This window comes from Penicillium vulpinum (assembly GCF_028829585.1).
Source record: "Penicillium vulpinum strain IBT 29486 chromosome Unknown utg000004l_segment0_segment0, whole genome shotgun sequence".
Taxonomy (NCBI): Eukaryota; Fungi; Ascomycota; class Eurotiomycetes; order Eurotiales; family Aspergillaceae; genus Penicillium; species Penicillium vulpinum.
This window is the reverse complement of record NW_026643244.1, coordinates 4,856,557-4,880,661: the sequence shown is the minus strand read 5'-3', so window position 1 is coordinate 4,880,661 and position 24,105 is coordinate 4,856,557. Positions and strand designations below refer to the sequence as shown.

At 48.4% G+C, this 24,105-nt stretch overlaps 11 protein-coding genes across 11 annotated transcripts; 4 read left to right on the top strand and 7 right to left on the bottom strand.

Annotated features, from left to right (window-relative positions):
* Nucleotides 1-41: 41 nt before the first annotated feature.
* Nucleotides 42-653, top strand: N7479_010314 (uncharacterized protein; the record flags this gene model as incomplete). The annotated part of the gene is made up of 1 exon (XM_057258005.1): nucleotides 42-653. The coding sequence occupies one exon, from the start codon at nucleotides 42-44 to the stop codon at nucleotides 651-653; it is 612 nt and encodes a 203-aa protein (XP_057105463.1).
* Nucleotides 654-956: 303 nt separating this feature from the next.
* Nucleotides 957-1,823, bottom strand: N7479_010313 (class II fructose-bisphosphate aldolase; the record flags this gene model as incomplete). Its single annotated transcript, XM_057258004.1, has 1 exon — nucleotides 957-1,823. One exon carries the CDS (start codon nucleotides 1,821-1,823, stop codon nucleotides 957-959), a length of 867 nt encoding a protein of 288 aa, XP_057105462.1.
* An 804-nt stretch (nucleotides 1,824-2,627) lies between these two features.
* N7479_010312 (Dehydrogenase multihelical) lies at nucleotides 2,628-4,095 on the top strand (the record flags this gene model as incomplete). The annotated part of the gene is made up of 3 exons (XM_057258003.1): nucleotides 2,628-2,883; nucleotides 2,926-3,443; nucleotides 3,535-4,095. 3 exons carry the CDS (start codon nucleotides 2,628-2,630, stop codon nucleotides 4,093-4,095), a joined length of 1,335 nt encoding a protein of 444 aa, XP_057105461.1.
* Nucleotides 4,096-4,552: 457 nt separating this feature from the next.
* N7479_010311 (Regulator of G protein signaling superfamily) lies at nucleotides 4,553-6,367 on the bottom strand (the record flags this gene model as incomplete). Its single annotated transcript, XM_057258002.1, has 3 exons — nucleotides 4,553-5,423; nucleotides 5,480-5,814; nucleotides 5,879-6,367. The coding sequence occupies 3 exons, from the start codon at nucleotides 6,365-6,367 to the stop codon at nucleotides 4,553-4,555; spliced, it is 1,695 nt and encodes a 564-aa protein (XP_057105460.1).
* Nucleotides 6,368-7,369: 1,002 nt separating this feature from the next.
* On the bottom strand, nucleotides 7,370-9,475 carry N7479_010310 (uncharacterized protein; the record flags this gene model as incomplete). Its single annotated transcript, XM_057258001.1, has 1 exon — nucleotides 7,370-9,475. The coding sequence occupies one exon, from the start codon at nucleotides 9,473-9,475 to the stop codon at nucleotides 7,370-7,372; it is 2,106 nt and encodes a 701-aa protein (XP_057105459.1).
* Nucleotides 9,476-10,460: 985 nt separating this feature from the next.
* On the bottom strand, nucleotides 10,461-11,156 carry N7479_010309 (uncharacterized protein; the record flags this gene model as incomplete). The annotated part of the gene is made up of 1 exon (XM_057258000.1): nucleotides 10,461-11,156. The coding sequence occupies one exon, from the start codon at nucleotides 11,154-11,156 to the stop codon at nucleotides 10,461-10,463; it is 696 nt and encodes a 231-aa protein (XP_057105458.1).
* Nucleotides 11,157-11,481: 325 nt separating this feature from the next.
* On the bottom strand, nucleotides 11,482-12,240 carry N7479_010308 (LITAF-like zinc ribbon domain-containing protein; the record flags this gene model as incomplete). Its single annotated transcript, XM_057257999.1, has 3 exons — nucleotides 11,482-11,644; nucleotides 11,710-12,154; nucleotides 12,213-12,240. The coding sequence occupies 3 exons, from the start codon at nucleotides 12,238-12,240 to the stop codon at nucleotides 11,482-11,484; spliced, it is 636 nt and encodes a 211-aa protein (XP_057105457.1).
* Nucleotides 12,241-13,569: 1,329 nt separating this feature from the next.
* On the bottom strand, nucleotides 13,570-15,491 carry N7479_010307 (ankyrin repeat domain-containing protein; the record flags this gene model as incomplete). Its single annotated transcript, XM_057257998.1, has 2 exons — nucleotides 13,570-15,070; nucleotides 15,124-15,491. 2 exons carry the CDS (start codon nucleotides 15,489-15,491, stop codon nucleotides 13,570-13,572), a joined length of 1,869 nt encoding a protein of 622 aa, XP_057105456.1.
* Nucleotides 15,492-16,166: 675 nt separating this feature from the next.
* N7479_010306 (uncharacterized protein) lies at nucleotides 16,167-16,661 on the top strand (the record flags this gene model as incomplete). The annotated part of the gene is made up of 1 exon (XM_057257997.1): nucleotides 16,167-16,661. One exon carries the CDS (start codon nucleotides 16,167-16,169, stop codon nucleotides 16,659-16,661), a length of 495 nt encoding a protein of 164 aa, XP_057105455.1.
* Nucleotides 16,662-18,020: 1,359 nt separating this feature from the next.
* Nucleotides 18,021-20,486, top strand: N7479_010305 (1,4-alpha-glucan branching enzyme GLC3; the record flags this gene model as incomplete). Its single annotated transcript, XM_057257996.1, has 8 exons — nucleotides 18,021-18,066; nucleotides 18,125-18,249; nucleotides 18,300-18,399; nucleotides 18,449-18,561; nucleotides 18,616-19,307; nucleotides 19,363-19,698; nucleotides 19,752-20,382; nucleotides 20,460-20,486. 8 exons carry the CDS (start codon nucleotides 18,021-18,023, stop codon nucleotides 20,484-20,486), a joined length of 2,070 nt encoding a protein of 689 aa, XP_057105454.1.
* A 1,076-nt stretch (nucleotides 20,487-21,562) lies between these two features.
* Nucleotides 21,563-23,573, bottom strand: N7479_010304 (F1F0 ATP synthase subunit beta; the record flags this gene model as incomplete). Its single annotated transcript, XM_057257995.1, has 6 exons — nucleotides 21,563-22,495; nucleotides 22,559-22,875; nucleotides 22,999-23,041; nucleotides 23,105-23,190; nucleotides 23,331-23,500; nucleotides 23,563-23,573. 6 exons carry the CDS (start codon nucleotides 23,571-23,573, stop codon nucleotides 21,563-21,565), a joined length of 1,560 nt encoding a protein of 519 aa, XP_057105453.1.
* Between the last annotated feature and the right edge of the window lie 532 nt (nucleotides 23,574-24,105).

Below are 24,105 nucleotides of genomic sequence, written 5' to 3'. Positions count from 1 at the left end.
ACTCTCATTTACTCCCAATACCAGGCCACTCGACCAACAAAATGCACATCTCATACATCTCCCTAGCGTTCTTCGCTATCGGCGCCATCGCCGCGCCCGCCGCTCCCAAGCCCGGCATGGGAGACATCACTAGCGGCTTCCCCTTCAACCCAACCGGCTACTCCAGCGTCGAGGATGGTGAGGAGGGATTCGGCGACTCCTTGGCCTCCGCCCTCGACGCAATGGAGAAGGCCGAGGTTGCCAAGCAGTCTGCTAAGATGTCCGCCCATATAGCCGCTCAGCCCACAGCTTCCTCCACCGCGGCACCCAGCGCGCACCAGATTGAGCCTACTTCCGCATCCGCAGTCTCCATCCCAACTCCAGTCGTCTCCCAGGTTCCAACTACCTCCCACGCTGTCCCTGTCGCCTCACAGGCTCCTACAGTTTCCAAGGCTGCCCCTACCACCGCCGTCCCCACTCCGACCCGCGCCGTCATTCCCACTCCCTCTAAGAGCGGTTCTGCTAAGAGTGGTTCTGCTTCTCCTTCCTCCAGTGCGGCTCACCCCCCTAGCGCAACTGCTTCCGGTGGCGCCCTTGGTAGCCTTGTCAAGGATATTCCCGTTGTTGGGGGTCTCGTTAGCGGTCCCATGGCTGGCCTCGGTCTCCGTCATTGAGACCAGTGTCTACCTAGTGTGGTTCGGTGTGGTGTGGATTATCATCTTTATGTATCAGGTGTCTATGTTGGTCACTTCCACTCTTTTTTTTTCTTGGTATTTTGATACCTCTGCCAATGGATTGATGGCGCCTTTTCTTTTGTTTTGATTTCTCGCAATCATCCATATATCCAATGACTTTCTTTAATTTATATAATCCAAGAGCCGCTTTTTTGCTCATCTTCATAAATTCTTAAATCTATAACACTATCACATAGAATTTATCTCAACAAATGAAACATAAAACACCCCAAACTCATCTCTCTAACTCGATGGGTATTTCCCCCCAGATCCCAATCGATCAATGCATCCCTCAACAGCCTTCTGCATAGCATTGGTCGCCTCCTCCAACAGCGTCGTCAAAGGCACCTTCCCAGCCATCTCCGCCTGCACCCTCACATACTCATTATTCAACACCTTATTGATATTGACCTTGCTAACCCCACAATCAATGCACTTCTTAAATATCTCCTCAGTAAACGGATCCGCCCCATGAAGCACAAGCTTCACCTCCGCGCCAACAGCCTCATTAATTGACTGCAACCGCTCATACTCCAACTGAATACCTCTCGGCCCATACTCGCCATGGACATTTCCAAAAGCAGGCGCAAGCCAATCAATCCCCGTATCCACAAACTCCCGACTCTCCTCAGGCGTCGTAAGCAATCCCTCAAGATCAGCTGTATCAGCAACTCCATCCTCCCCACCCTCAATCCGACCAGGCTCTGCCTCAGTCGCGATCCCCCGCGCATGGCAGTACTCCACCAGCTCGCGCGTCAGAGAAAGGTTCTCCGCCTTTTCGTAGTGCGACATGTCGACCATGATGCTGTCGAATCCACCTAGATCCGCAGCATACCGGATAATCTCGGGCGTTTGTGCGTGGTCCATGTGCACGGTTATGGGCACGGAAGCTTTGCGCGCGGCTTCGGCAGCTGCGTGCACGAGTAGCCCGTCGGCGTAGTGAATAGCCCATGGGAAGAGGAGGATCATTGCTGCGGAGCGCTTGGCTTCGGCGGCGCGAACGGTTGCCAGGATGCCTTCCAGGTTGTAGCAGCACATTGCGGGGATGGCGTAGTGGTTTGCGGAGGCATGGTCTAGGATGCGCAGGGCGCGGTTTTCTTGGAGGGTCATTCTTGGGTTTTTGGTGGGTGTGAGGGTGAGAGAAAGGAAAGTTTGTATTTTTGAGCTTTACTATAAACTGGACCCTGTAGTGTTATATAGTCGGGGTTGTTGTGTTGTCCGAGTTGGTCGCTTCACTTCCGAGTGTCGGACTTGTTCCGGGCTACGTCACTTTGAGCTATTCGCTAGGGCAGCGGGCTCCTCTGTGCCTACACAGCCCATTAGCATAAAAAAATATGAGAGATTATACCGGAGAAAAAGTCAGATCTTCAGTATCTATGGCCCATATGCTCGTCAACTATGCGGTACTTTCACCACCTTGTTGAGTAAGACTACAACCGAGTTGGTCACGCGGAAAGTAGATGGAATTGGGGTTTCTTATTAGGTTTAGTTTAGACGTTAAGCATAGAGGTCGATGGTTCTATCAAATCAAATCGGAGAATTGAGGTCCCTTAGCCATTCAAAGAGTATAAAAGTGATTTGGCCTGTGGTCGGCAAACTTCCGAACGCCCACCGAGTACCACTTCTAACAAGCACAAGAAGAACCAGACTCACATCTAATCACCGGAAACTAAGAAACAATCAAATTTCAAAATACGACTCTAGCAAAGCTATTATATTTCGGTAAAAGCCCAGGGTAAACCCCTCGGACTTGTGCCGAAGCATCCCGCGTTTCCCCAAACATCTTCCCCTCATAAAAGCCCCCCACGCAGGTCGAGCCAGTTTTTTTCTTATTTTATACATCGACAATTCTCTAGTGACTATCTTATTTGTATACATCATTTCCTCGTCCTAGCAACTATTACAATTACAACTATGTCCAAACCCTCCATCGGCTTCGTCGGCCTAGGCGCCATGGGCTTCGGAATGGCCACAAACCTCGTGAAAGAGGGCTACCCAGTACACGGCTTCGACGTGTTCCCAGCCTCAGTAGAGCGTTTCAAGGCCGCAGGCGGAATCCCAGCATCATCACTCCAGGACTCAGCAAAGGGAAATGATTTCTATGTTTGCATGGTAGCCTCAGCGCCGCAGGTTCAGAGTGTCCTTTTCGGCGATGATGGCATAGTCGCAGGTAAACCACCCAACCCAACCAGAAATATATAATTAGAACTAGAATTAACCCACGAAATCCTTTCAGCCCTCCCACAAAACGCAACCCTTCTCCTTTGCTCCACAGTCCCAGCATCATACGCCCAATCCGTCGCCGCAGAGCTCATCTCCGTCGGCAGGAGCGATATATCCTTCATTGATGCACCCGTCTCCGGCGGTGCGCTCCGCGCCGCTGCTGGCACATTGTCAATTATGGCTGGTGCTCCTGATGCCGCGCTGGAGAAAGGCCGTTTCCTGCTGCAGGAGATGTCGGATGCTAATAAGCTGTACCTTGTCCCTGGCGGGATTGGCGCTGGTAGCAATATGAAGATGGTGCACCAGGTGCTGGCGGGTATTCATATTCTGGGTGCTAGTGAGGCTCAAGGATTTGCAGCGCAGCTAGGATTGGATGCGGTCAAGACGGCCGAGGCAATTAAATCCAGTGCATCTTGGACTTGGATGCATGAGAATCGATTGCAGCGGATGCTAGATGAGGATTGGCATCCCGGTGCTAGTGCTTTGACTATTATTCTTAAGGATGTGGTAAGGAATTTTTGCATTTCTCTTTTGAATTTTGGGGATTTTGGGAATTTTGGGCTTAGGGGCTGAGTTGGGCTAATTTGGGTTTGATCAGGGGATTATCACGACATCTGCGCGCCAAAGTCAATTCCCGACTCCGCTCAGCTCCACTGCTGAGCAGGTCTATTTGTCTGCTTTGTTGCAGGGATATGGGGCTGTTGATGATTCGTCTATGGTACGACAGTACTTTGCTGAGCCGATCACCAAGGTCGCCTGTACCAAGTCTGAGGAGGAGACGGCGGAGGCGCTGCAACTGGTACTAGATCTGATGGAGGTGACTAACCTTGTTGCGGCTGCTGAGGCTATTTCTTTTGCACGCTATCTCAAGGTCGATCTGAAGCAATTTTATACCCTTGTTGCTGATGCTGCTGGTGCTAGTCGGCAATTCATGACTAAGGGATTGGAGATTATCGAGGGGCTTGGACAGGGTGCGAATGAGAGCTCTGAGACTATTGATGCCGCTAGTTCTCGTCTAGAGAAGGCAGTGCAGAAGGCGCGGGATCTTCACTGCCCTTTGAACCTTGGCAATGCTGCTTTGGCTGTGCTGTACATGGCTAAGAAGACTGGATTAGGTGCTGAGGGGAGTGCCAGTGTGGTGAAGGCTTTTGAACAATAGTGCAATTGCGGAGAGTGATGAGACATGAAGATTTATAGTCCAAATATCAATTTTATGTACAGCCAAATTCTACCATGAAGCTTGAACTGTTTGCTTTTTCGTACTTCAAGGACAGCCAGCTAGGTATAGACTTGACCGCATGCCACTCTAGCTTGCTGACCTTATTAGGTAGAAGGAATACTATTTACAGCTACGTCTTTCCCGATCTCTCCACATGTTGATAAAAGAATGTCTTGATAATATTATCAATAAGAATAAAAAAAAAGCATTGTGTGGGTATCCAGAATATTATATCCAACCATAAGACCGATATTTACAGCTCAGAAGACCTCCAGCGCGCGCAGGGGTATCCAAAAGCCAAAGAAAAAAAAATCACGAAAAGCATCAAGTATACCAAAGGTCCCGACCCATATCTTAAAACGACTTAAACTCATTTCGCATGCCTCACAAAAAGCATCTAAACCTCGATTCCCTTGAGATTCTCAATCGAATCAATCGAAGGCAAAGTCCTACGATCCCTAATAAACTTCGGCCAAGTATTCGTAAGCACAAGATACTTAATACTAGCCTCAGCATCATCAAAGATCGAAGCTTCAAAGTCCACAGGAATGTCACCCCAGTACTGCACATTTTCCTTAATCGACCGAGCCGTCCCAGCCTGCATAGTCTTCCCGGAGTCCGTAGAAACTGACGACGGCTGCGGCAGATCAAAAGTGAATTTATCAAACGGATTAATGATATCACAATCGCGCTTCTCACCATACACAAGACGGGTCGGCTGCTCGAAGACATCTTCCAGCTTTCGCAGCTCTTGGTGCGAGATGTTGACGGGGAACTCGGCATGGCGCACGCTGATAAACTCCGCATAGATGTGCAGCGCGCGATTGAAGTGTTCGCGGACGAGGCTGCGCTTGCTCCTTTCTTGTTTCGCACTGCCGTCCTTAATACAGGAGGGGAGTCGACTGCGCCATTCTGCGACACTAGTCAGGAAGATGATGTTCTCGCCTGAGAATTCGCGTAATGCGGAGAATTCTTGGAGTGGGGCAGGGTTGCGCTCAAGGACATGCTCGAGTGCGCCCATTGTTAGGATGCTGTCGCGCGAGCTGAATGTGCTTGCCGAGCTGTTCGATTTCCATCCTGACATCATCGATGCTACCACTGTCATGTCGGAGTTAAGGGACTTTTCCTCCGAGCCGGTGGATTTAACTTTCAGTTCCCAGCGCGCAATCGACTCGAGGGTTTCTTGTCGGAGAGATTGGTGGCGCATTACTTCCCAGCAGGGGAGGAAGACTGTGAGGATTTCTATCACTAAAATGGAAAGGCCGATCCTATATTATAGTTGCGTTAGAGAAGTATAGCTTTGTGGTGTTAGTTTAGAGCCTACCACTGAGGAGGAACGAAGACCGCATTTACTGGGGCCATGGCGGGAACGTAGAGGGCAATGAGCCACATCGGGGTAGCGTGAAGACTGGAAACAGCGCAGCCAATGGTCTGGACTCGCCAGCCGTGGCTATCGTGGATGTTACGAGACTTCCAGAGGACGATGGGGGCAACGATCCAAGACCAGAAGAACTGCGAGACAACACCAGGCCACCATTCCCATCCTGTGCCTTGTGCTTCGAGCACCTCCGCGGGGGTACCAGTTACCTCGGTGCCAGGAATACCCCATGAGCTGTGGTACTTGCGGGAGATCAACCACATGAGAATAGTGAGGAATACCTACATGAAATATCGAATTAGATAAGACTCTCTCACAGACATGAAAAGCCCAAGGTAACCATACCTGAGCAAACATTGCAATAGCGACGTAAATAAGGATCTTAGTCGTATATCTGAGCGCACGGAAACGATTGATCAACCCAGCCTTGTGTTCCAAAGTAGGTGGTTCAGTGAAACGATATCCGTCCAGGGCATATTTTCTCTGAAGCTTTGCGACATGTTGAAAGCGAGTGTTAGATCCATGGAAGAGGGCAATGCCACAGGGCAGTAACGTCCCCATAAGCCAATAGGCGGCATCACCGGGCATGACGGGACCAAGCATAACTGCGAGCTGGGTCGGGAGCCAATATAAATGAAGGATGACGATAGAGGTTAGGGACAAAGCAAGACCTCGAATACGAAGGGCCGGCATATCACGATTGACTATCAGATAGATCATACCAGCCAGGAGGGTAGAAGTCCAGACAAATGCCCAGACAGCCCACCAGATAGCGACAGGGCGGAGATCAACCTGGGGCTTAGAGGCAGCCGTGACACCATATTCGGACCCCATATCAAATGAGTGCTTAAGGAATGTGAGTGAAGTTGGGTAGCGCAATTGAAGCAAAACAAAAATGGCGGGTCATACATCTTCTTATGTACAAAGTGCCATGTACATCGTGCATCGACGGGATCTGGGGGCACGGGGTAAGCGCCTGCACGAGTAAGTGGGGCCAAAACCAAGTCTTTTTGGCGTCAGGATGTTGATCAATATGGCTGAGATACTCCATTTTCACTCCATAGTTCTGCTAGGAGACATTATTTTGTGGAGTCTTTCAGATGAGTATAAAAGTGCGTTATGGTCTCGCCTGAGTTCCGGTGGCTCCTAGGTCCCGTTCAAAAATGGGGGAATATCCACAGGTCGTATTTGTCAAATGATATGAGTATATAATTGGTTGGATAAGATGAAATTAAGATCAAGATCTCTTGGCAGTACGAAGCCTCCTCTTTTTTATTGAATCCGCCCGTGAGACTATTGATTTCCCAAAACTATGTTCCTGAAGGGCGATCGTAGCCCTAAGAGGCAGGCCTTAATTTCTTATGTTGTACGCTTGGACGTTTCCCTGCAGCTATGATAAGTGCAACGTACAATATTCTTACAATTTCTTCATATTAACGCTTAAAATTCCAGGGGCAACTCTTCAGATCTCATACCCATGTCAAAAATTAGAGAGACATCTTCTACTATTGGAGAATTCTCGGGCCTCAGAATTGCAACACTAGCTGGGATATAAGATGATAGCCCGATCAGCTTGGACTTAGTGAGTTCAAAAAAGAGTCAACTAGAGCCAAAATAGGCCAGCTATGACCAACATCCAATTATAGGCTAGATATAACCCCGAGACTATCGTTTTACGATTTTACGATTTTACGAATCGAAGATCAAATTTGAGGCCAGTGATTTTATTCTTGGAAACAAAGAATGAAACGAAAGGAATGACAATATATTCTCTGCTATGTATTCCGTCCAAAAGAAATAAATAAGGGAAAGGAAAGAAATCTTGTAAATCACACATCACTCGATACGTGAAGGCTCAAAAAGACCCATGGCCTTAGCCTCCTCCTCAGAGTCCGCTCGTAAATTCCCAGAATACTTAATATCAAACCCAGGGACGAGTAGAACATCTTTCAGGCCCCTGTTCACAACCTCTTCCTCGGAACTCGCATACATATAACCGTAATACGTGTACTGCCCCTCCGAGATCGACACGTCCTCAGCCTTGGCACAACAATCTCCACCATGTCCAGGCTCCATCAAGCCCATCTGAAAAGCCTCCAACTCAGAGTAAGCCTCAACATAACCGTAATAAGTCCCACCATAGTAGTCACCACATTCCCCTGGAACTGGCTCCGCATCACAGAGTCCCATGTGTTCAACCTCCTCCAGGGAGATCGCACACATGAACCCAGTGTACTTATGATACACCCGCTCCGGCATGGTAAAAAGTGCATCCTTGCAACACCCCCATGGATGCCTGATATCCGTAAGACCCATCGCGCGCGCGTGATGCAAGTCGTCCGCCCGCAGCAACCCGCAGAATTTCCCGTTCTCCCCAGGAATCCGCCGGATATCCTCCAACCAGCGTCTCTCGGCCTCTTCCTCTGATGGTGCGTGCATCACCCCATAGTAGAGGTGGAAATCAACTGGTCGCTCGGCGCAACAACCCCGCACATGGAGAGGATCCAATAGACCCTGGCGGTTCGCGTCGTCTTCAGACAATGCCATCATGAACCCTTCCCACTCACCTGAGTAATTACCGTACGGTCGGACCTCGCGCAGCCCGCGTCGATAGGCAGATTCTTCGTCTACGAACATGCTTCCCATGTACATGTGCTTCTGTGGCTGGGAGTCTAGAGTCGATGAGGCCTGTTGACTCTTGGGGGATGTGCAATGGAGTGGGGAGATGGGTGTGCTGTCATTAGCGGGGGTTGGAGTGATGGACTTTGCTTCCCACATCTGGGAGAGGGGCTCTATATCCCAGAGATGGGGGTCCTCTTCGATTCCCAGCTCGGCATTCCGCTCGCGCCGCTCGTCTTGGTCCTTCTTTAGAAGTGCAGTGTCTAGTAGCTTAGACATAGCTTCCTGTCGGGCTTCTTTTTCATTGTTTTCTTCAATGCGCTTCAGAACGGTCGCTTCAATACGCTGCTGCACAAGGTCAATATCAATAGAGGGCTGGTCATACGAGGCATTGTCAATTTCAGGGCTATCAACTGGATCCGGAGGGAGTATATTCTTCAGAGCAACCCGGAGATTATCTACGTCAGCTTCATACTGTTTCTGGCCAGCATCGGCCTCCCGCTGTCGCTGCCGCTTCTCAAGATATTCGTCAACTCTCAGTTTAAGTACGTTATACCTTATCAAAGAAGATCCACAAAGCGACGAGCCAGAACTGTCTGTTTCGCAGCTGCTGTTATCGCTGGGAGATACACATCTAGCCTCCTCAGCATCTAGCGATTCGGTCTCAATACCGCCCTCTGCATAGTCGCTCTCATTGCCGCTGTGGGTGAGATGACCCGGACTGGTCTTGACGATTGTAGACACAAAAGAGTCAAGATCTCCAGTTGTCTTAGGCGAACTAGGATTAGTACGAGCAAAGTTAAAGACCGTCGTAGACGACTTTTCAGAATGCGCCAGGCATCCGTGAGAAGACTCCGATTCGACTGCAACAGCACGCGAACGGATCTGACCATTGTCGCTGTGGCCAGCACTGTCTGCGTTACCATTGCCCGAATCAACGACAGCACCCAAGAAGATCTGACCATTGTCGCTGTGGTCAGCACTGCTTGTGTCCCTGTCGTCGGAAGTGGAATCACTCACTACATTAACTTTAATGATATCGCCAGTAACATCTAGGCCCTCGATTGTCCGGTAATAGTTTGATATTTGGGTCTGGTTGTCTCCGTGAGAGGAGAGGTTCTCAGCCCACTCGTTCTCGCACTGCACACACATACTGGGCTGGGTGGAGAGGAGTAGATCATGGGAGGTTTTGTTCTCGGTGCAAGATACGCTGCGCTCTGGACCAGCCAGGCGAAGCTTATTGGTGTATTCTTGGCAACTCGTCAGACTCCAGTTGGAGATGTGCCCGCAGCTAGGGTAGTGGTGGTAGGTGTAGTTACACATTTTTAGGAAAGAGATAGAATAGATGATATTAGATGAGAAAAGAGTAAAGGAATGCTCTGCTGTCATATCAGATGTGCGTGAGGATCAGGGTTTATATAACTCAGTTTGGAGGTTGAGGGAGTCTCCGATGGGCGAGTACAAAGCCGAGTCGGTCGTTGAACAAAGACGATATGACAAAGATAGGATTAAAGGCATTGTTTTGGTGTCATCATGAAACTCTTTGTTTATAATATCTTCTGCCCATTAGATGCCCTGTTCCAGATATACTCAAAGACATTCGTACCTTTTCATTGTATCAATTCATCTGACAATGACTATTATATCCAAATCAGATGAGAAATTTAAAACATTTTTAATCCAAATAACTATGAACTATTTTCTTATACGTCTTAACACAATCTAAGATTACGTGAATGAAATGGAACCAAAAGGGGTAGAGAGGAGGAAATGAAATACGCTCTGATACCTAAGACGATCGAACTTCTTTGGCCTTTGATCTAATACAACTATGAGTCACAATATGTTAGCGGAATGAATCGAGGAAATTGCAGTCTTTTTCTTTTTTTCTTTTTCTTTTTCTATTTCTTTTCTTTTCTTTTCTTTTTTTTTGCTTTCTCGACCTCCTCGGCATACTTTGCTTTGAAGAAGCATCTATTTTGTTGATACCTCAGACGGGACCTCTATAGATAGAACAAGACACAATCTCACATATGGTATATCAATTTGGCGGAGATAATTACCGAAATGTATTATTTTCTTTAATTCCATCTTTTTCACCAGCGAGATTGAGTCCAAGTGCTAGACTGTGGCCATGTTCAACCCCGGTCGCCTCTCATGTCGACACAGTGCAAAGAAAGCTATCATGCCAGACGGTTTTCACTTGTAGCTTCAACCCTGGGATTTTACCTAGGACACGAACACATTATCTCAAACACATCCATGTCGCTCCTGGTGACAAGACAAAAGAAGCAATACAACAAACCACTCAACCCTCCAATTCCACCACGTACCTAACTCCAGAGTCCATCAACCACCAAGCAGCAGTCTCATGCATCCACTTCAACCAAGGCCTCTCCATCGGCATCCTCCTAACCTCGTCCGCTCTCTTCCACATAACAGTCTCACTAGAAAACATGACCATCCCCTCTTCCCCCTGACTGCTACTTTCCTCATAACTAATCGCCAACCTCCCCTGCACAAAATCTATTGCCTCCATCTTGATCTCAAATTCAACCCGATCCCTCCTCCGCACCACAACACGATAAACCCCACAAACCAAATCGCCGACCTCAAAATCCAGCGCGGCAAGATATCCCGTCTTGAAGCTCTGCTTCTGTTCCGGTGTTTTACTAGCCATAGCAAGCACAAGTGCCTGCGGGAATCGCGAGAAAGCCATCATGTTGCGGCACACGAGTCTTTTGAAGAGCAGGTCTGTAGCCTCATTGCTAGGGAGGGAGGCCCGCGGCACAGACTTTGAGGCGTGGTCGTAGATCGTAAAGTACTCATTGCTAAAAACAGTCTCTGGGATTGATTTTATACTTGTTGGTTTTGGGGCTGCGGAAAGAGTTCCGAGGTGGGATTTGTGTGTTATGCGCTTTGATAGGCGCTCATGGAAGATGTAGAAGTAGATTGCCGAGGAACTGGTTATTATCGCTGTTGCTGTGACAATAAAGCGGATCATGTTGGTTTTGCGGAAGACTGCGAGGTGCGTGAATTGTGATATTTGGGGATGTTGAGAAGAATGCATGTCAAGTGATTCGCATCATCGGATACGAGGTTGGCTTGGCAAGTCATCTGCCTGTTCCTACGTCTACCCTCATAGTATCTGCCAGTTGGAATATTTTTCTCATATAAATTCTGCATCTAAATCGTAAGGCCAAATCTGTGCCCATCGTAAAATAAATAAGTTGAGAAAGCCTGCGCAACGCCAACCGAACCCCAACCAATAACGTCAAACACAAAGTGGTCTCAAACAACATTGAAATCAAAGAGAATTAAACAAAGCCTCACTTTCTCGGATTCTGCAAGACATCTACACGGCCGCTATTATGCCATTTTGCAAGCTTAGCACCACACTTACCACAGGAATGCACAACATCCTTAAGCGATGACATCAAATAAGGGATACATCCGAGACAGCAACAGCAGCAAAGAACCGTAGCCCACCCACTATTTCAAAAACGAAAAAAGGGTCAATCAGTAATCCAATGTTTCAACACGGAAATCCAACTTACTGCGTAGTCCCACCGCTCACAGGCTCAATACGAGTCATCTCCCGCTGTTCACAAACAGGACAGTCAACTGGACACGACGCAGACTGGAGACTATGGAGCGGTACAGCTGAGGAATATCCACTGGGATGGCAGGAAGGCGTGTAAAACGGCTGCAGGTAGCCCTGTCCTTGCTGGGGTAGGGGTTGGCCTGGGTATGCCTTCTCAGATGGAGCAGGCATTGATTGTGGAGTGTCGCAGGCTAGTTCTTGGCCGATTGAGTCGGGTTGGTTGGGGTATTGTCTTTCTGGGGGTCTGTTTATTGGTGTTGTGGCGTAACTGGAACGGAGGGCATCTAGGAGGGATTGCGTGGTGTGTGAATAAGTGTCAGAGCTTGGGCTCACGGGGCCTTGACTTGGTTGGTTTGGAAAGACGACTTCTGGGTCGTCGCTGTATATGGGCGCTGGTTCTGGGGGTTTTTAGTTACGGCGTACTTGATGGGGGTGGTGAGCGGGGTGATAGCTTACTAGGCGTTTGGTCGGGGTGTAATGGCATTGTTGCTATTAAATTTAGAATCTGGGGAACCGGAGAAAGGTGGTTTTGTAGGGATGTGAGGTGTCTCACTTTTGGACTGGAACGACGATTTTAAGTAAAATCTGACAAAGCTTACGGAAGATATGTCAAGTGATAAAAATAGGATCGTCAAGGGCTATGTAATATGTAAAATGTAGTGCATACCTGGGGATTCTATTGGGCTGCCTTGGACAGGTGTGGGAGATAAGTCTAAGCCACAGGTTTCAAAGGTTGTCATAGCCATATAAAACACGACGATCATCTACAGAAAAGCTACATGAAGCATTCCGTGCATGTTCTAGGCTTTAGGCAGGAATATTTTGCGACCAATTTCCATTTGTATATCTATATGCGGAGTACAGTCTGAATATTTGTACATACTAGTAGGCAACAATGTAGGGAGTATGTATATCTGCGTACTGTAATATAAGCCTGTTGAGATTGATATCTTGCAGTTCAGTTCACTCCAAGGCATACTTATTATATCACATAGGGAGTACAGAGTACAAACCCCAACAATTAGATCGAAATCAAGCTCCAACCCATTTAGCCCCTGTTTTAAGATTATTACACCCAACGCCTGCGATGATCCTGAACGCCAATCCAATCAAATCACAAGGCGGGTGGCGGCTCTGCAGCCGATCAATGCCCGTCTGGGTGTTTGCCCTGTGAGCCTTTCAGGGCTGAGGGGGGTAGGCTTCGGGATATCTGCCCCCCTAATAATATCCAGAATACGATGCATTAAGCCGGAGTACGGATTCCTATCTATTTGCATCATACATATGGCTTGGAATGTTCCATACCATAGCATATTATTGTAGCCATGAAACATAAAATGTGATGACACTAACCGTGCCAAGCGCCCAACACACCGCTGTATGTTCGTGCACCCTACCAGATTTCCTCATTTGCATCAACTTCGCATATATTTTTACATTACACCACGATGTCAAATTCAACTGAAAATATCGAGGATCGAATCCAGGAAGCCGTCAAAGCCTTCCACCAAGCTACTAACCCCAATATCGCTAAATTGACCCGTGATTTCAACGTTTCATCTGATCGGCTCCGGAACCGAATTCGTGGACGCCAGTCTAATGCCCACGGTCACTCCATATCTAATGAGTCTTTGTTGGGCTCTAGGGATACCACTTTCGTTCTTCGAAGATTGTAAGCTACATTTAGAACAACTCCAAACATGGCCTACCAAAGATCAGAAGTCAACCCGGCAAAAGAAGAAACAAAATGGTTTGATGCTAGATGCTAGATGCTAGATATTATATACATACATACTCCATAGACTCAAAGTCATCAGAAAAACTGATATCGACCCCGTCCTCCAGCATAATACCCATTCTCCGTAAAAATCTCCAAAATCCGTCCCCTGTTCGTGTTCGTCGCAAGAGCGTAAACCGTCTCCGTCCGACCAATTCCCCCCTTAACAAACGGATCCGCCCCGCGCTCAATCAAAAGCCTAACCATCTCCACTTCGTCCGCCACAACAGCCTTATATAGTGGCGTCTGCCAAGGATACTGCATATGATCAATAGCCGCGCCCCGATCAACTAACAGTCTCGCAACCCTCATATTCCCATGTGACGCCGCCAGCGCCAACGCTGTATCCCCTGTAATATTAACGGCATCAATATTAGCCCCGCAATTCAGCAGCAGCTCCACAATCTGGTCCTCTCCGTACGCGGCAGCCTGCGACAGCGCCGTCTTGCCATTCCTATGACCAGCTTCCAGGTTCGCACCCGACGCGATCAGAATCCGCACTATGCGGTCGTAGCCGTGCGCTGCAGCAATAACGAGTGCTGTCTCCCCTTTTATTGCCTGGACATTTATGTCCGCGCCGTATTCGATTAGGAGGCGGGTTATGGCTTCGTGGTTCAAGGAGACGGCAGCCATTAGTGGGGTTTGGTCGTCGGCATTTTGGGTGTTGACGCCCGCGCCTTTGGAAAGGAGGGTTTGCACAGCTTGGGACTGGCCAAATTTTATGGCGGCTATAAGGGCATCTTTGGAGCTGGTGATTCCCCCAAGCATTCGGCTCATTCGGTTGGGCCTTTTTGAGTGCGTTGGAACTTTGAAGGGGCGAATGTCTGCCGAGGCGTTGAAGGGCCTGCGCCCCATAGGTGCTTTCACGGGTATTGGGAGGTTCATATCGTTATTTTGTCGAGTTCTGTCGGTGAGAACTGGGATGGGATAGTTCATATTGTTGACTTCTGGGTCTGTCTCTGTAAGAACTGGAATGAGGAAGTTCCCAACTGGCAGCGCTTGTTTCTGTGTATCTGTGGAATCATGCATGTCCAACATCACTGGTATTGGGAAGTCTTCATTCTGTATGGCCTCTTTTTCTGCATAGGGCTGCTGTGGCATTGGGTATGAACTGCCCTTATATGAGAATGAGAAGCCTTTTGGCGGGAGCGGGAGAAATGGAATGTCGGTCGGTTCGTCCGCTAGCCAGTCCTTGTCATCCCAGCTTCTCTGGGGTTCCAGTTTCAGGGCTGGTGCTGCTGCCATCGGCACAGGGACTTCCTCTACTGGAGCTGTGTTCTCTTTATCAACAGGCAGTGGACCACCCGTCGTTATTATCTTGCGAAGAGTCGAGATAACGAGGCCATGGTTTAGAGTCAACAAATCCGAAGCAATCCCAGTAGCTACCAACTCTCCTTGCAGGCGAGCCCAAGCTTCATCTCTCTGGAGATTTGATAAGTCCTTCAAAACATCAGAAACAACCGATGTTCCCCTTTTGCCAGCGCGAATTTCATCGACAAAACATCTCAGCGCATGCTCAATAGACTTCTGTGATGAACTATATCAATGTTAAGCCCCAGATCAACGCATAAAATATCAGCGCGAACACACATCATCATATTGCAATTCATATCACTAAGCTCGTAAATAATCGACGAGAGGCGCGCGCGAATGTCAGAAATCAGACTCTGAGCCCCAAGCGCATCTGGATGTAGCAGAAGCTCCTGCAATTCCCGCAGTACGGCATAGCAGTTTTGTAGTATTTTTTTCAGGATTGCGAGGTGGGTATATTCCGGGCCTAGAGCGGAAGTATATGTCTCGGTCGTACTGAGCAGGGGCAGAAGCAGCCGAAGCTCGGTTTGGGCCTGGTTCGTTAGGGCCGTTGACCCGCGCGTTGACTCATAAAGGGAGTTGACTAGCAGTCGGACTGTGGTGGCTTGATGGCATGGCTGATTACCTGCCGCTGCTTGTAGAGACATGGCTTTAGGATAACCAATGGGATAACCAATGAGACTATGTAGTCCTCGAGGGTGAGGGTGACATCCACATTGAAGAGGGCCCGTGCAGCATCGCTTTTTGGCCTCTGCTGATTATGTCATAGGAGAAGTGGGATAACTAGATGCCCAGGTGGATGTGAGCGTGTATTTTCAAAGGAAATAAAAAGTGAAAAGGAGTTAATTAGATTCAATTTAGTAGGATTCCCCAGGACATAAGAAGATAGTAGGAATGGCTGGAATCCGATTTAATTAGATACATATATGCGTAGCAAGGAAATGTGACTATACCCTCCATATTTATTCTCAGCATCCAAGAACCTTTACCTAAATTAGCATGCCTACTTATCAGTCTGGCTGCTTTTTCGCCTCATTGTTAACCTTCACCAAGGTAAAGCCCGCCTTTGTCTCCTTATCCAAAGCCTCGGCAAAACCCTTTAAAAAAACAGACGCTTGTTCCTTTGTTGAATCCATGAACAAAGCCTTTATCCAATGAGCCCAGTCAACTTTCAATGAAAAGTCATAAATAGATAGAATTTTCCATCCATTCAAGTTGTCCTTCCCAACCTCTGCAGCGCCAAAGACTCAAGGCAAACAGGCCTATAGTCATTCACCCTACTAATCAAGCCCCCAGTCTATTCCTCGCCACAGACAGTCACTATGAGCTCCTCAAATAGATACCCAGATACAAAAGAGGTTGACAAGATGGACTACGAGAAGCGATTCCTCATCGCATGCGCCTGCTTCAAGTCCTGCCTATGGGAGGAGTTCCGGTTCCTAGGTCTTGCAGACGGTATCCGCATAGACGTCCTTCCAGTCCTCCACAAGCTGGTGAAACTGCTGGAGGCCATCTTTTTCCTTGGTGAGGAGATGGCAAAATCATGTCCCGACTGTCTCACTGTACGCAATAGACCCCAGGACCACTTCTTGGCTCAGTTCGAGCACATGTGTCGCGAGCGCATTATGTCCCCCTTGGCGAAAGCCATTTGTGACCTTGAAGCTGATGAGATGTCGGCAGAACCGAAAACGAGCGTTGATTTTATTGTCGCTTCGGATTTGGATGATATTCGTCCCAGCACTATCTTGCTCTCTAGTAAGCCCCTGCCTCTTAGTATGGGTTTCTATGTTCCACTTAAGAATCTTTCTCGTCCGTGAGACTCTTTTAGTTTCTTTAGTTTCTTTAATTTCTTCGTTGCTGTTGAATAAAACGAGTGCGTCTGTTTGATTTATCTTCCATTGTAGACCACCAGGTAGCATCAAGTAGATGTAGCGTTTTCATTTCTCATTCGAATAGCCGCTCACTAGAGTCTATACCAAATCAGACCTCCAAATCAGTGTTTTCCAGTTACTCTATATAGCATCAGATAGTTCTGGTGTTTACCACACGTTGATAATGAAGTCAAGATCCTAAGTAATGATCAAGGAATACATTGATGGTAGTAAGAACGTTGCCATGATATTTTGACTTCGCCTAAAAGAGTAGATTTTGATCTAGAACTTTACAAAAAAAAGCCAAGGAATAGAAGCTTGATAGAAGGGTTTTCAGTGTGTATTATCTTCCTCAACCTTGCCCCCACACAAGTCATTACCCAGCTCCAACAAGCTTCATATTTTCGACGCATAGGCTTATTGGCATAAATTCCGGAGGATTCCAGAGGCTCAATTGGTAATGCCTCTATATGATGCTGTAAAAGGAAAGCTCTATATTGAGAATTCTCATAACTCACTCCTGGCATACTTCGCAAATAGCCTAAATAGTCTTAGAATGGCCTTAAAACAGTCCTTGGAGATACAATATCCTAGTGTGTAGCTTCTGACTTTCAAATGATACTGAATGTATCAAGACCAAAGTCCATAGACATGCCTCAATCCTCACTTTGGCACCAAAAAATCACAGTCCTAGCCAAGTAGTGGTTGTCCAACATGGACAGGCTATCAATTAGAACTGGTCTCGAGCCTAAACGGGTACCTGCACGATAATTGTGTAACTTTTTTATATACATTCAGGACTTTTGCGGTGAGCAAATACGATCAAATGCACGGTGCGCTCCGAGTAGATACATACTATATACTAGCTTCTAGGGCATTTCGAACTTCGCCACTACGTCATGAAGCTTTAGTTTTGTATTGTAGCACAAAACTGGATCTAAAACGAAAGGTCTTTGAAGATGTCTTCGTTCGATGATATATCAATAAAGGCGATGAGCATAGCATATTATAGATATATATGTTAATGTGCCTGACAAAAGCTCTGTACCTGGCGGATCCGTTCCCGCTCCACATCCCCACTAGAGCTCGAAGAAGTCCAAAGTCCATTGCTATACATTGCTATGCATTTATTGAAAAAAAATGACTGAAATAACCAAAATAAAAACCAAGTAAAATACAAGCGAAAAATCCAGAGGGACAAAGCGTTGAGGGGTTGATGTCACATGTTGAGTCCCCGCTGGATTTCCTTGATCTGGACCTCCCCCCAATCTTCTCTCCACCTCCCCCAAGCTCTCCCCACCAGATATGTCTTCTACCATTGACAGCTCGAGTATTCCGACCGATGGCACAGGTGAGCTTGCAATTACTAGCGCTTTAAAATCTATTTCTAATTCTAACAAAAAAATTAGGTGTTATCCAGCTGGATCCTTGGCTGGAACCCCATCGCGATGTCTTGAAACACAGATACCAAGTCGTCGAGACATGGGCCAAGACCATCAATGAAACAGAGGGTGGCTTGGACAAGTTCAGCAAGGTGAATTGATCTTTATTGATTGGTGTCCTCCGTACTAATGCGCTTATCAGGGCTACGAAACCTTCGGACTCCATGCGCAACCCAACGGAGAGATTAAATACCAAGAATGGGCACCCAACGCAAAGGAGGCCTCTTTGGTCGGCGAGTTTAGTACGTTGTGTACTGGCCATATTTAAGGAGCTTGAACTGAGACTGGCAGACAACTGGGACGTCAATGCCAACCCTATGACGAAGAACAACTTCGGCGTCTGGAATGTAACGGTACCAGCTAAGGATGGTGCTCCCGCTATTCCCCACGATAGCAAGATCAAAGTAAGCACACCGATTCGGCGCATAATGGAGCAACCCCACTAAGAACCCTGATAGATCACGATGGTGCTTCCCAGCGGCGAGCGCATCTACCGACTCCCCGCTTGGATCAAGCGCGTGGTGCAGGACCTAAGCGTATCGCCTGCATACGATGCCGTCTTCTGGAACCCGCCCGCGGAAGAGGTACACAAGTTCCAGCACCCGCGGCCCAAGAAACCGACAAGCCTGCGCATCTACGAGGCGCACGTCGGCATCTCGTCGCCAGAGACTAGAGTTGCTACATACAAGGAGTTCACGAAGAACATGCTCCCCCGTATCAAGTATCTTGGATACAACGCAATCCAGCTAATGGCCATCATGGAGCATGCATACTACGCTAGCTTTGGATACCAGGTGAACAACTTCTTCGCAGCGAGCAGTCGCTATGGATCCCCAGAGGATCTGAAAGAGCTTGTTGATACCGCCCATAGCATGGGACTGGTTGTGCTGCTTGATGTGGTTCATAGCCATGCCTCCAAGAACGTTATTGATGGACTCAATGAGTTTGATGGAACGGACCACCAATACTTCCATGGCGGTGCGAAGGGCCGTCATGAGCTATGGGACAGCCGTCTGTTCAATTATGGAAACCACGAGGTCCTGCGTTTCCTTTTGAGTAATCTGCGCTTCTGGATGGAAGAGTATAAATTCGATGGATACCGCTTCGATGGTGTGACTAGCATGCTCTATTCGCACCATGGTATCGGAACGTACGTGCATCCTTCTATTATAATTTAGAAGAAACCTGCTAACTGAAAGAAACAGTGGCTTCTCGGGTGGATACCACGAGTACTTCGGGCCATCCGTTGACGAGGAGGGAATCACATACCTTACCCTCGCCAACGAGATGCTGCACGAAATCTACTCAGAATGCATCACAGTCGCAGAAGATGTCTCTGGCATGCCCGCACTCTGTCTACCCCACAAACTAGGCGGTGCTGGCTTCGATTACCGCCTTGCAATGGCCGTCCCAGACATGTGGATCAAGCTCTTGAAGGAAAGCACAGACGACAAGTGGGACATGGCCAACATCTCTCACACGCTCACAAACCGACGCCATGGCGAGAAGACCATTGCCTACGCTGAGAGCCACGACCAAGCGTAAGCCCAATCTCCCCGCCATCCCCAACCAACCAACTAACACAATCCCACAGCCTTGTCGGCGACAAGACCCTAATGATGTGGCTCTGCGACAAAGAGATGTACACCCACATGTCCACTCTAAGCGAATTCACCCCCGTAATCGAGCGTGGCATGGCCCTCCACAAAATGATCCGTCTATTAACACACGCCCTCGGCGGCGAAGGCTACCTAAACTTCGAAGGTAATGAATTCGGACACCCCGAATGGCTAGACTTCCCTCGCGCTGGCAACGACAATTCATTCTGGTACGCTCGACGCCAGCTAAACCTAACCGAAGACCCTCTTCTGCGGTACCGCGCTCTGAACGAGTTCGACCGGGGCATGCAGCTCACCGAGCAGAAGTACGGATGGCTTTCTTCGCCGCAGGCGTATATCAGTCTGAAGAACGAGAGCGACAAGGTCCTTGTCTTTGAGCGGGCTGGACTGCTTTGGATCTTCAATTTCAATTCCACGAAGAGCTTTACCGATTACCGTGTTGGTGTTGATGTTGCTGGTACCTATCGCATTGTTCTTGATACAGATGATACGGGCTTTGGTGGGCTTGGAAGGAATGTTAAGGAGACGCGCTTCTTTACTACTGATATGGAGTGGAATGGGAGGGCGAATTTCGTGCAGGTTTATATTCCTACGAGGACTGCTTTGGTATGTGTCTTCCCTTTTTCTCGATCATGCTTCGTCTATCCTCTGCTGCGGTTTGCTAACCTTTCTGTGTTCTGCAGGTCCTGGCTCTGGAAAGTACTCTGTAACGTGAACGCCAGTCCATGTCTGCATCTTACACCCAGCCTCGGAGACTGAACATCTCGTTCTTGTTAGTCTTGAGCATTTGGTGTTGTTTCTTCGCTAGTATGGGCGTGGTTTGACCTGGCCTTCTTCGTCGTGTAATGTCCTGCATTTTGTTTTTAATCATATCTGTAGTTATCTATATTTAGCAAAGTCTGATACATATATTGTTTTTAACGCATCTTGCATTTCAGCTTAGGTAGAGGGATTGTTGAGTAATATGTAGTGTACAATGAAGATCATCTTGAGGGAAATTACATGTGTGGTTTCAGCTCAGAGACATCATATAACCTAGGCAAGGGGAGTGATCGAAAAGAACTACATGCTACATGCAGACAAGACCAGTCTCGGTAAGGGACGAATATGCGCATTGCTCCCTAACCATCACACCTACGATCTACATTTACATCTACAGCAATCTACGCAAACCCGGGACGCAGTGACAAAGGAAATGTCGAGAATCAGGTTTTGAACTCTAAATACACAAAATAATGAAACAGGCCGGTCGAGGGGGGGGTGTTGTGTAAGGTATCTCCAATCCAGACCGGCTTTAAAATCCCATCAACTCGCTAAGATAGAACGCAAGAACCTCCTCAACCACCAACAAGAAACTCTCCAAACACCTTCAACCCCAAATCCCCAACACCACGATTCAGCCCTCGTTCAGTCCCAGTCATTTCATATTCCCTTGCTCGGATTCCTTTCGGATCGAGTCTAGAAAGAACAACCCAAGAATTCCGACGTTGACGCGACGACCATAGCAGCAGAAAAGAGAAGTAAAATCAAATCCCTTTATTGTTGCATTGGTTTTTCTCCCTTAAGGGTAATGTACACTGTGGTAATATACACGCCTTGAAAAGGGAAATGATGTTGTCGCGTACAACGGGGGAACATTTTGGGTGTTCTGACAAAGGGAATTAAATAGAACTGTGAGAGACAAGAGAGAATAGGTGGGGGAAGAGAGAGAAAAGGAGAGGAAAGAACTTGGAAGATGGAAGGGGGAAGTTAAGACGGCGCTAGCTAGCAAATGACAAAATTACATTTAGGCCTTGTTCTCAAGCTCAGCGAGAATCTTCTCTCCCTTGGCGCGAGCAGCGTTGATGTCACCAACCATGTAGAAGGCGGCCTCGGGGAGGTCGTCACCCTCACCAGCAATGATGGCCTTGAAGGAGGAAATGGTATCCTTCAAGTCAACAAGGGTACCCTCGATACCAGTGAAGACCTGGGCGACAGCGAAGGGCTGGGACAGGAAACGCTGGAGCTTACGGGCACGCTCGACGGTGAGCTTATCAGCCTCAGACAACTCATCCATACCGAGAATAGCAATGATATCCTGGAGGGACTTGTACTCCTGGAGCATCTGCTGAACACGGGTGGCGGTGTGGTAGTGCTCGTCACCGATGATACGGGGGTCAAGCATACGGGACTTGGAGTCGAGGGGATCGACAGCGGGGTAGATACCCAACTCGGAGATACCACGAGACAACACAGTGGTGGCGTCCAAGTGAGCGAAGGTGGTAGCGGGGGCAGGATCAGTCAGATCGTCAGCGGGCACGTAGACGGCCTGGACGGAGGTGATAGAACCCTTGTGGGTGGTGGTAATACGCTCCTGCATGACACCCATGTCAACAGCCAGGGTAGGCTGGTAACCGACGGCAGAGGGGATACGACCCAGAAGGGCAGACACCTCGGAACCGGCCTGGGTGAAACGGAAAATGTTGTCAATGAAGAGCAACACATCCTGACCCTCCTCATCACGGAAGTACTCGGCAATGGTCAGACCAGTCAGGGCAACACGGGCACGGGCACCGGGGGGCTCGTTCATCTGACCGAAGACAAGGGCGACCTTGGATTCACCCTCAAGCTGGATGACACCGGTCTCCTGCATCTCGTGGTACAGATCGTTACCCTCACGGGTACGCTCACCGACACCACAGAACACGGAGTAACCACCGTGGGCCTTGGCAATGTTGTTCTAAAAGGTCAAAATATAAGCATTGTATCCAATTTTTCCAATGGGAAAAGGGGAAATCCTTACAATCAGCTCCTGAATGAACACGGTCTTACCGACACCGGCACCACCGAACAGACCAATCTTACCACCACGGGCGTAGGGGGCGAGCAAGTCGACGACCTTGATACCGGTGACAAGAATCTCGGCAGAGGTGGACTGGTCGACGAAAGCAGGGGGATCGGCGTGGATGGGAAGGAACTTGGTGGCCTTGACGGGACCACGCTCATCAATGGGGTCACCAGTGACGTTGATGATACGGCCGAGAGTAGCGGGGCCGACGGGGATGGTGATGGGAGCACCAGTGTCAGTGGCAATGACACCGCGGGAGAGACCCTCGGTACCTTCACATAGCGTTAGTTGAAGCTCTCATATACAGTAGGGCCACACTCAGTGTGGTCGCCCGATTGGGTAGGGAACGACACGGTGGCCAAGAAAGGGGGATGAGAAAGGGAGATGAAGCTTACCGTCCATGGCAATAGTACGAACGACATTCTCACCCAAGTGTTGCTGTAGAGTAATTGTTAGCTTGGATTCGATTTGAATCAAGGTTCAGCCAATCAGATCACGTACAGCAACCTCCAGAACGAGCTTCTGGCCGTTGTTGGTGGTGGTAATGGCGTTGTAAATGGCAGGGAGCTTCTCGCCACTGAACTTCACTGTAAAATGGCGAATAACAAGTCAGATACGGTTTTGTTGATGATTTTGGGGTTGATTGCGATGGTTTCGGTGATGGATTGGGTCCAGGGAAAAGATTTTCGCGAGGTCCCCATTCCGTCAAGGAGTCGACAACACGTACCGTCAACGACGGCACCAATGACCTGGTAAACCTTGCCGGTCAAGGAAGCATCGGAGCTAGCGAAACGGGCAGTGAGAGCCGGGAGAGCATTGGAGCGGATGGGCTGGAAGGCGCGGGCGACGGGGGTCGTCCGGGCAAAAGCAGCCCTCCCAAAGGACCGGGCGAGACCGCTAGGATAAAATAATTAGTTTCAGCATGAAAAAGAGGGCAAGATTTAATTATTAAATCATACCTCTTGAACATTATGACGGTGTTGAAGAGAAGTGATGAAGGGAGAGGTTGAGGTTGGAACGGGAAAAGAGGGAAGAAGAGGAAGGGAAGAGGTTGGTGGATGGGGACTGGTCGCCCTTAGCCTTTCCGGGGCGGTTTTGCCGACAGATCCCGTGATGAACCGAGCACCAACATGAGCTTTCTACAAGGAAGGGAGCTTGTTTTTCTTATATAAGATGGTTTTTTATATATAATTCTTCATCACTATCATTTTAAAATCTCCATTGTCACTAATATCGTGTGGTGAGGTGGTGGCCGAGGAAAGCTCAGCCCGTTGCCCTGGAATTCGCGCACACACACCGGGGCTTGGCGTCCGGGTGCAGGGGAGCCACAGCGGTTTTTCTCTGAATGACATCGTTCGGATAAACATCTATGATATTTTTAAGTGAAGCTAGTTGTGAAAGTGTGGGAATGAAATATATGGAGCTCAATGGCCCTTTGGTCCGAATATATATCGGAAAATCTCTGACATGTTGGGGGTCAACTCCGGATATTAGTTCTAAAC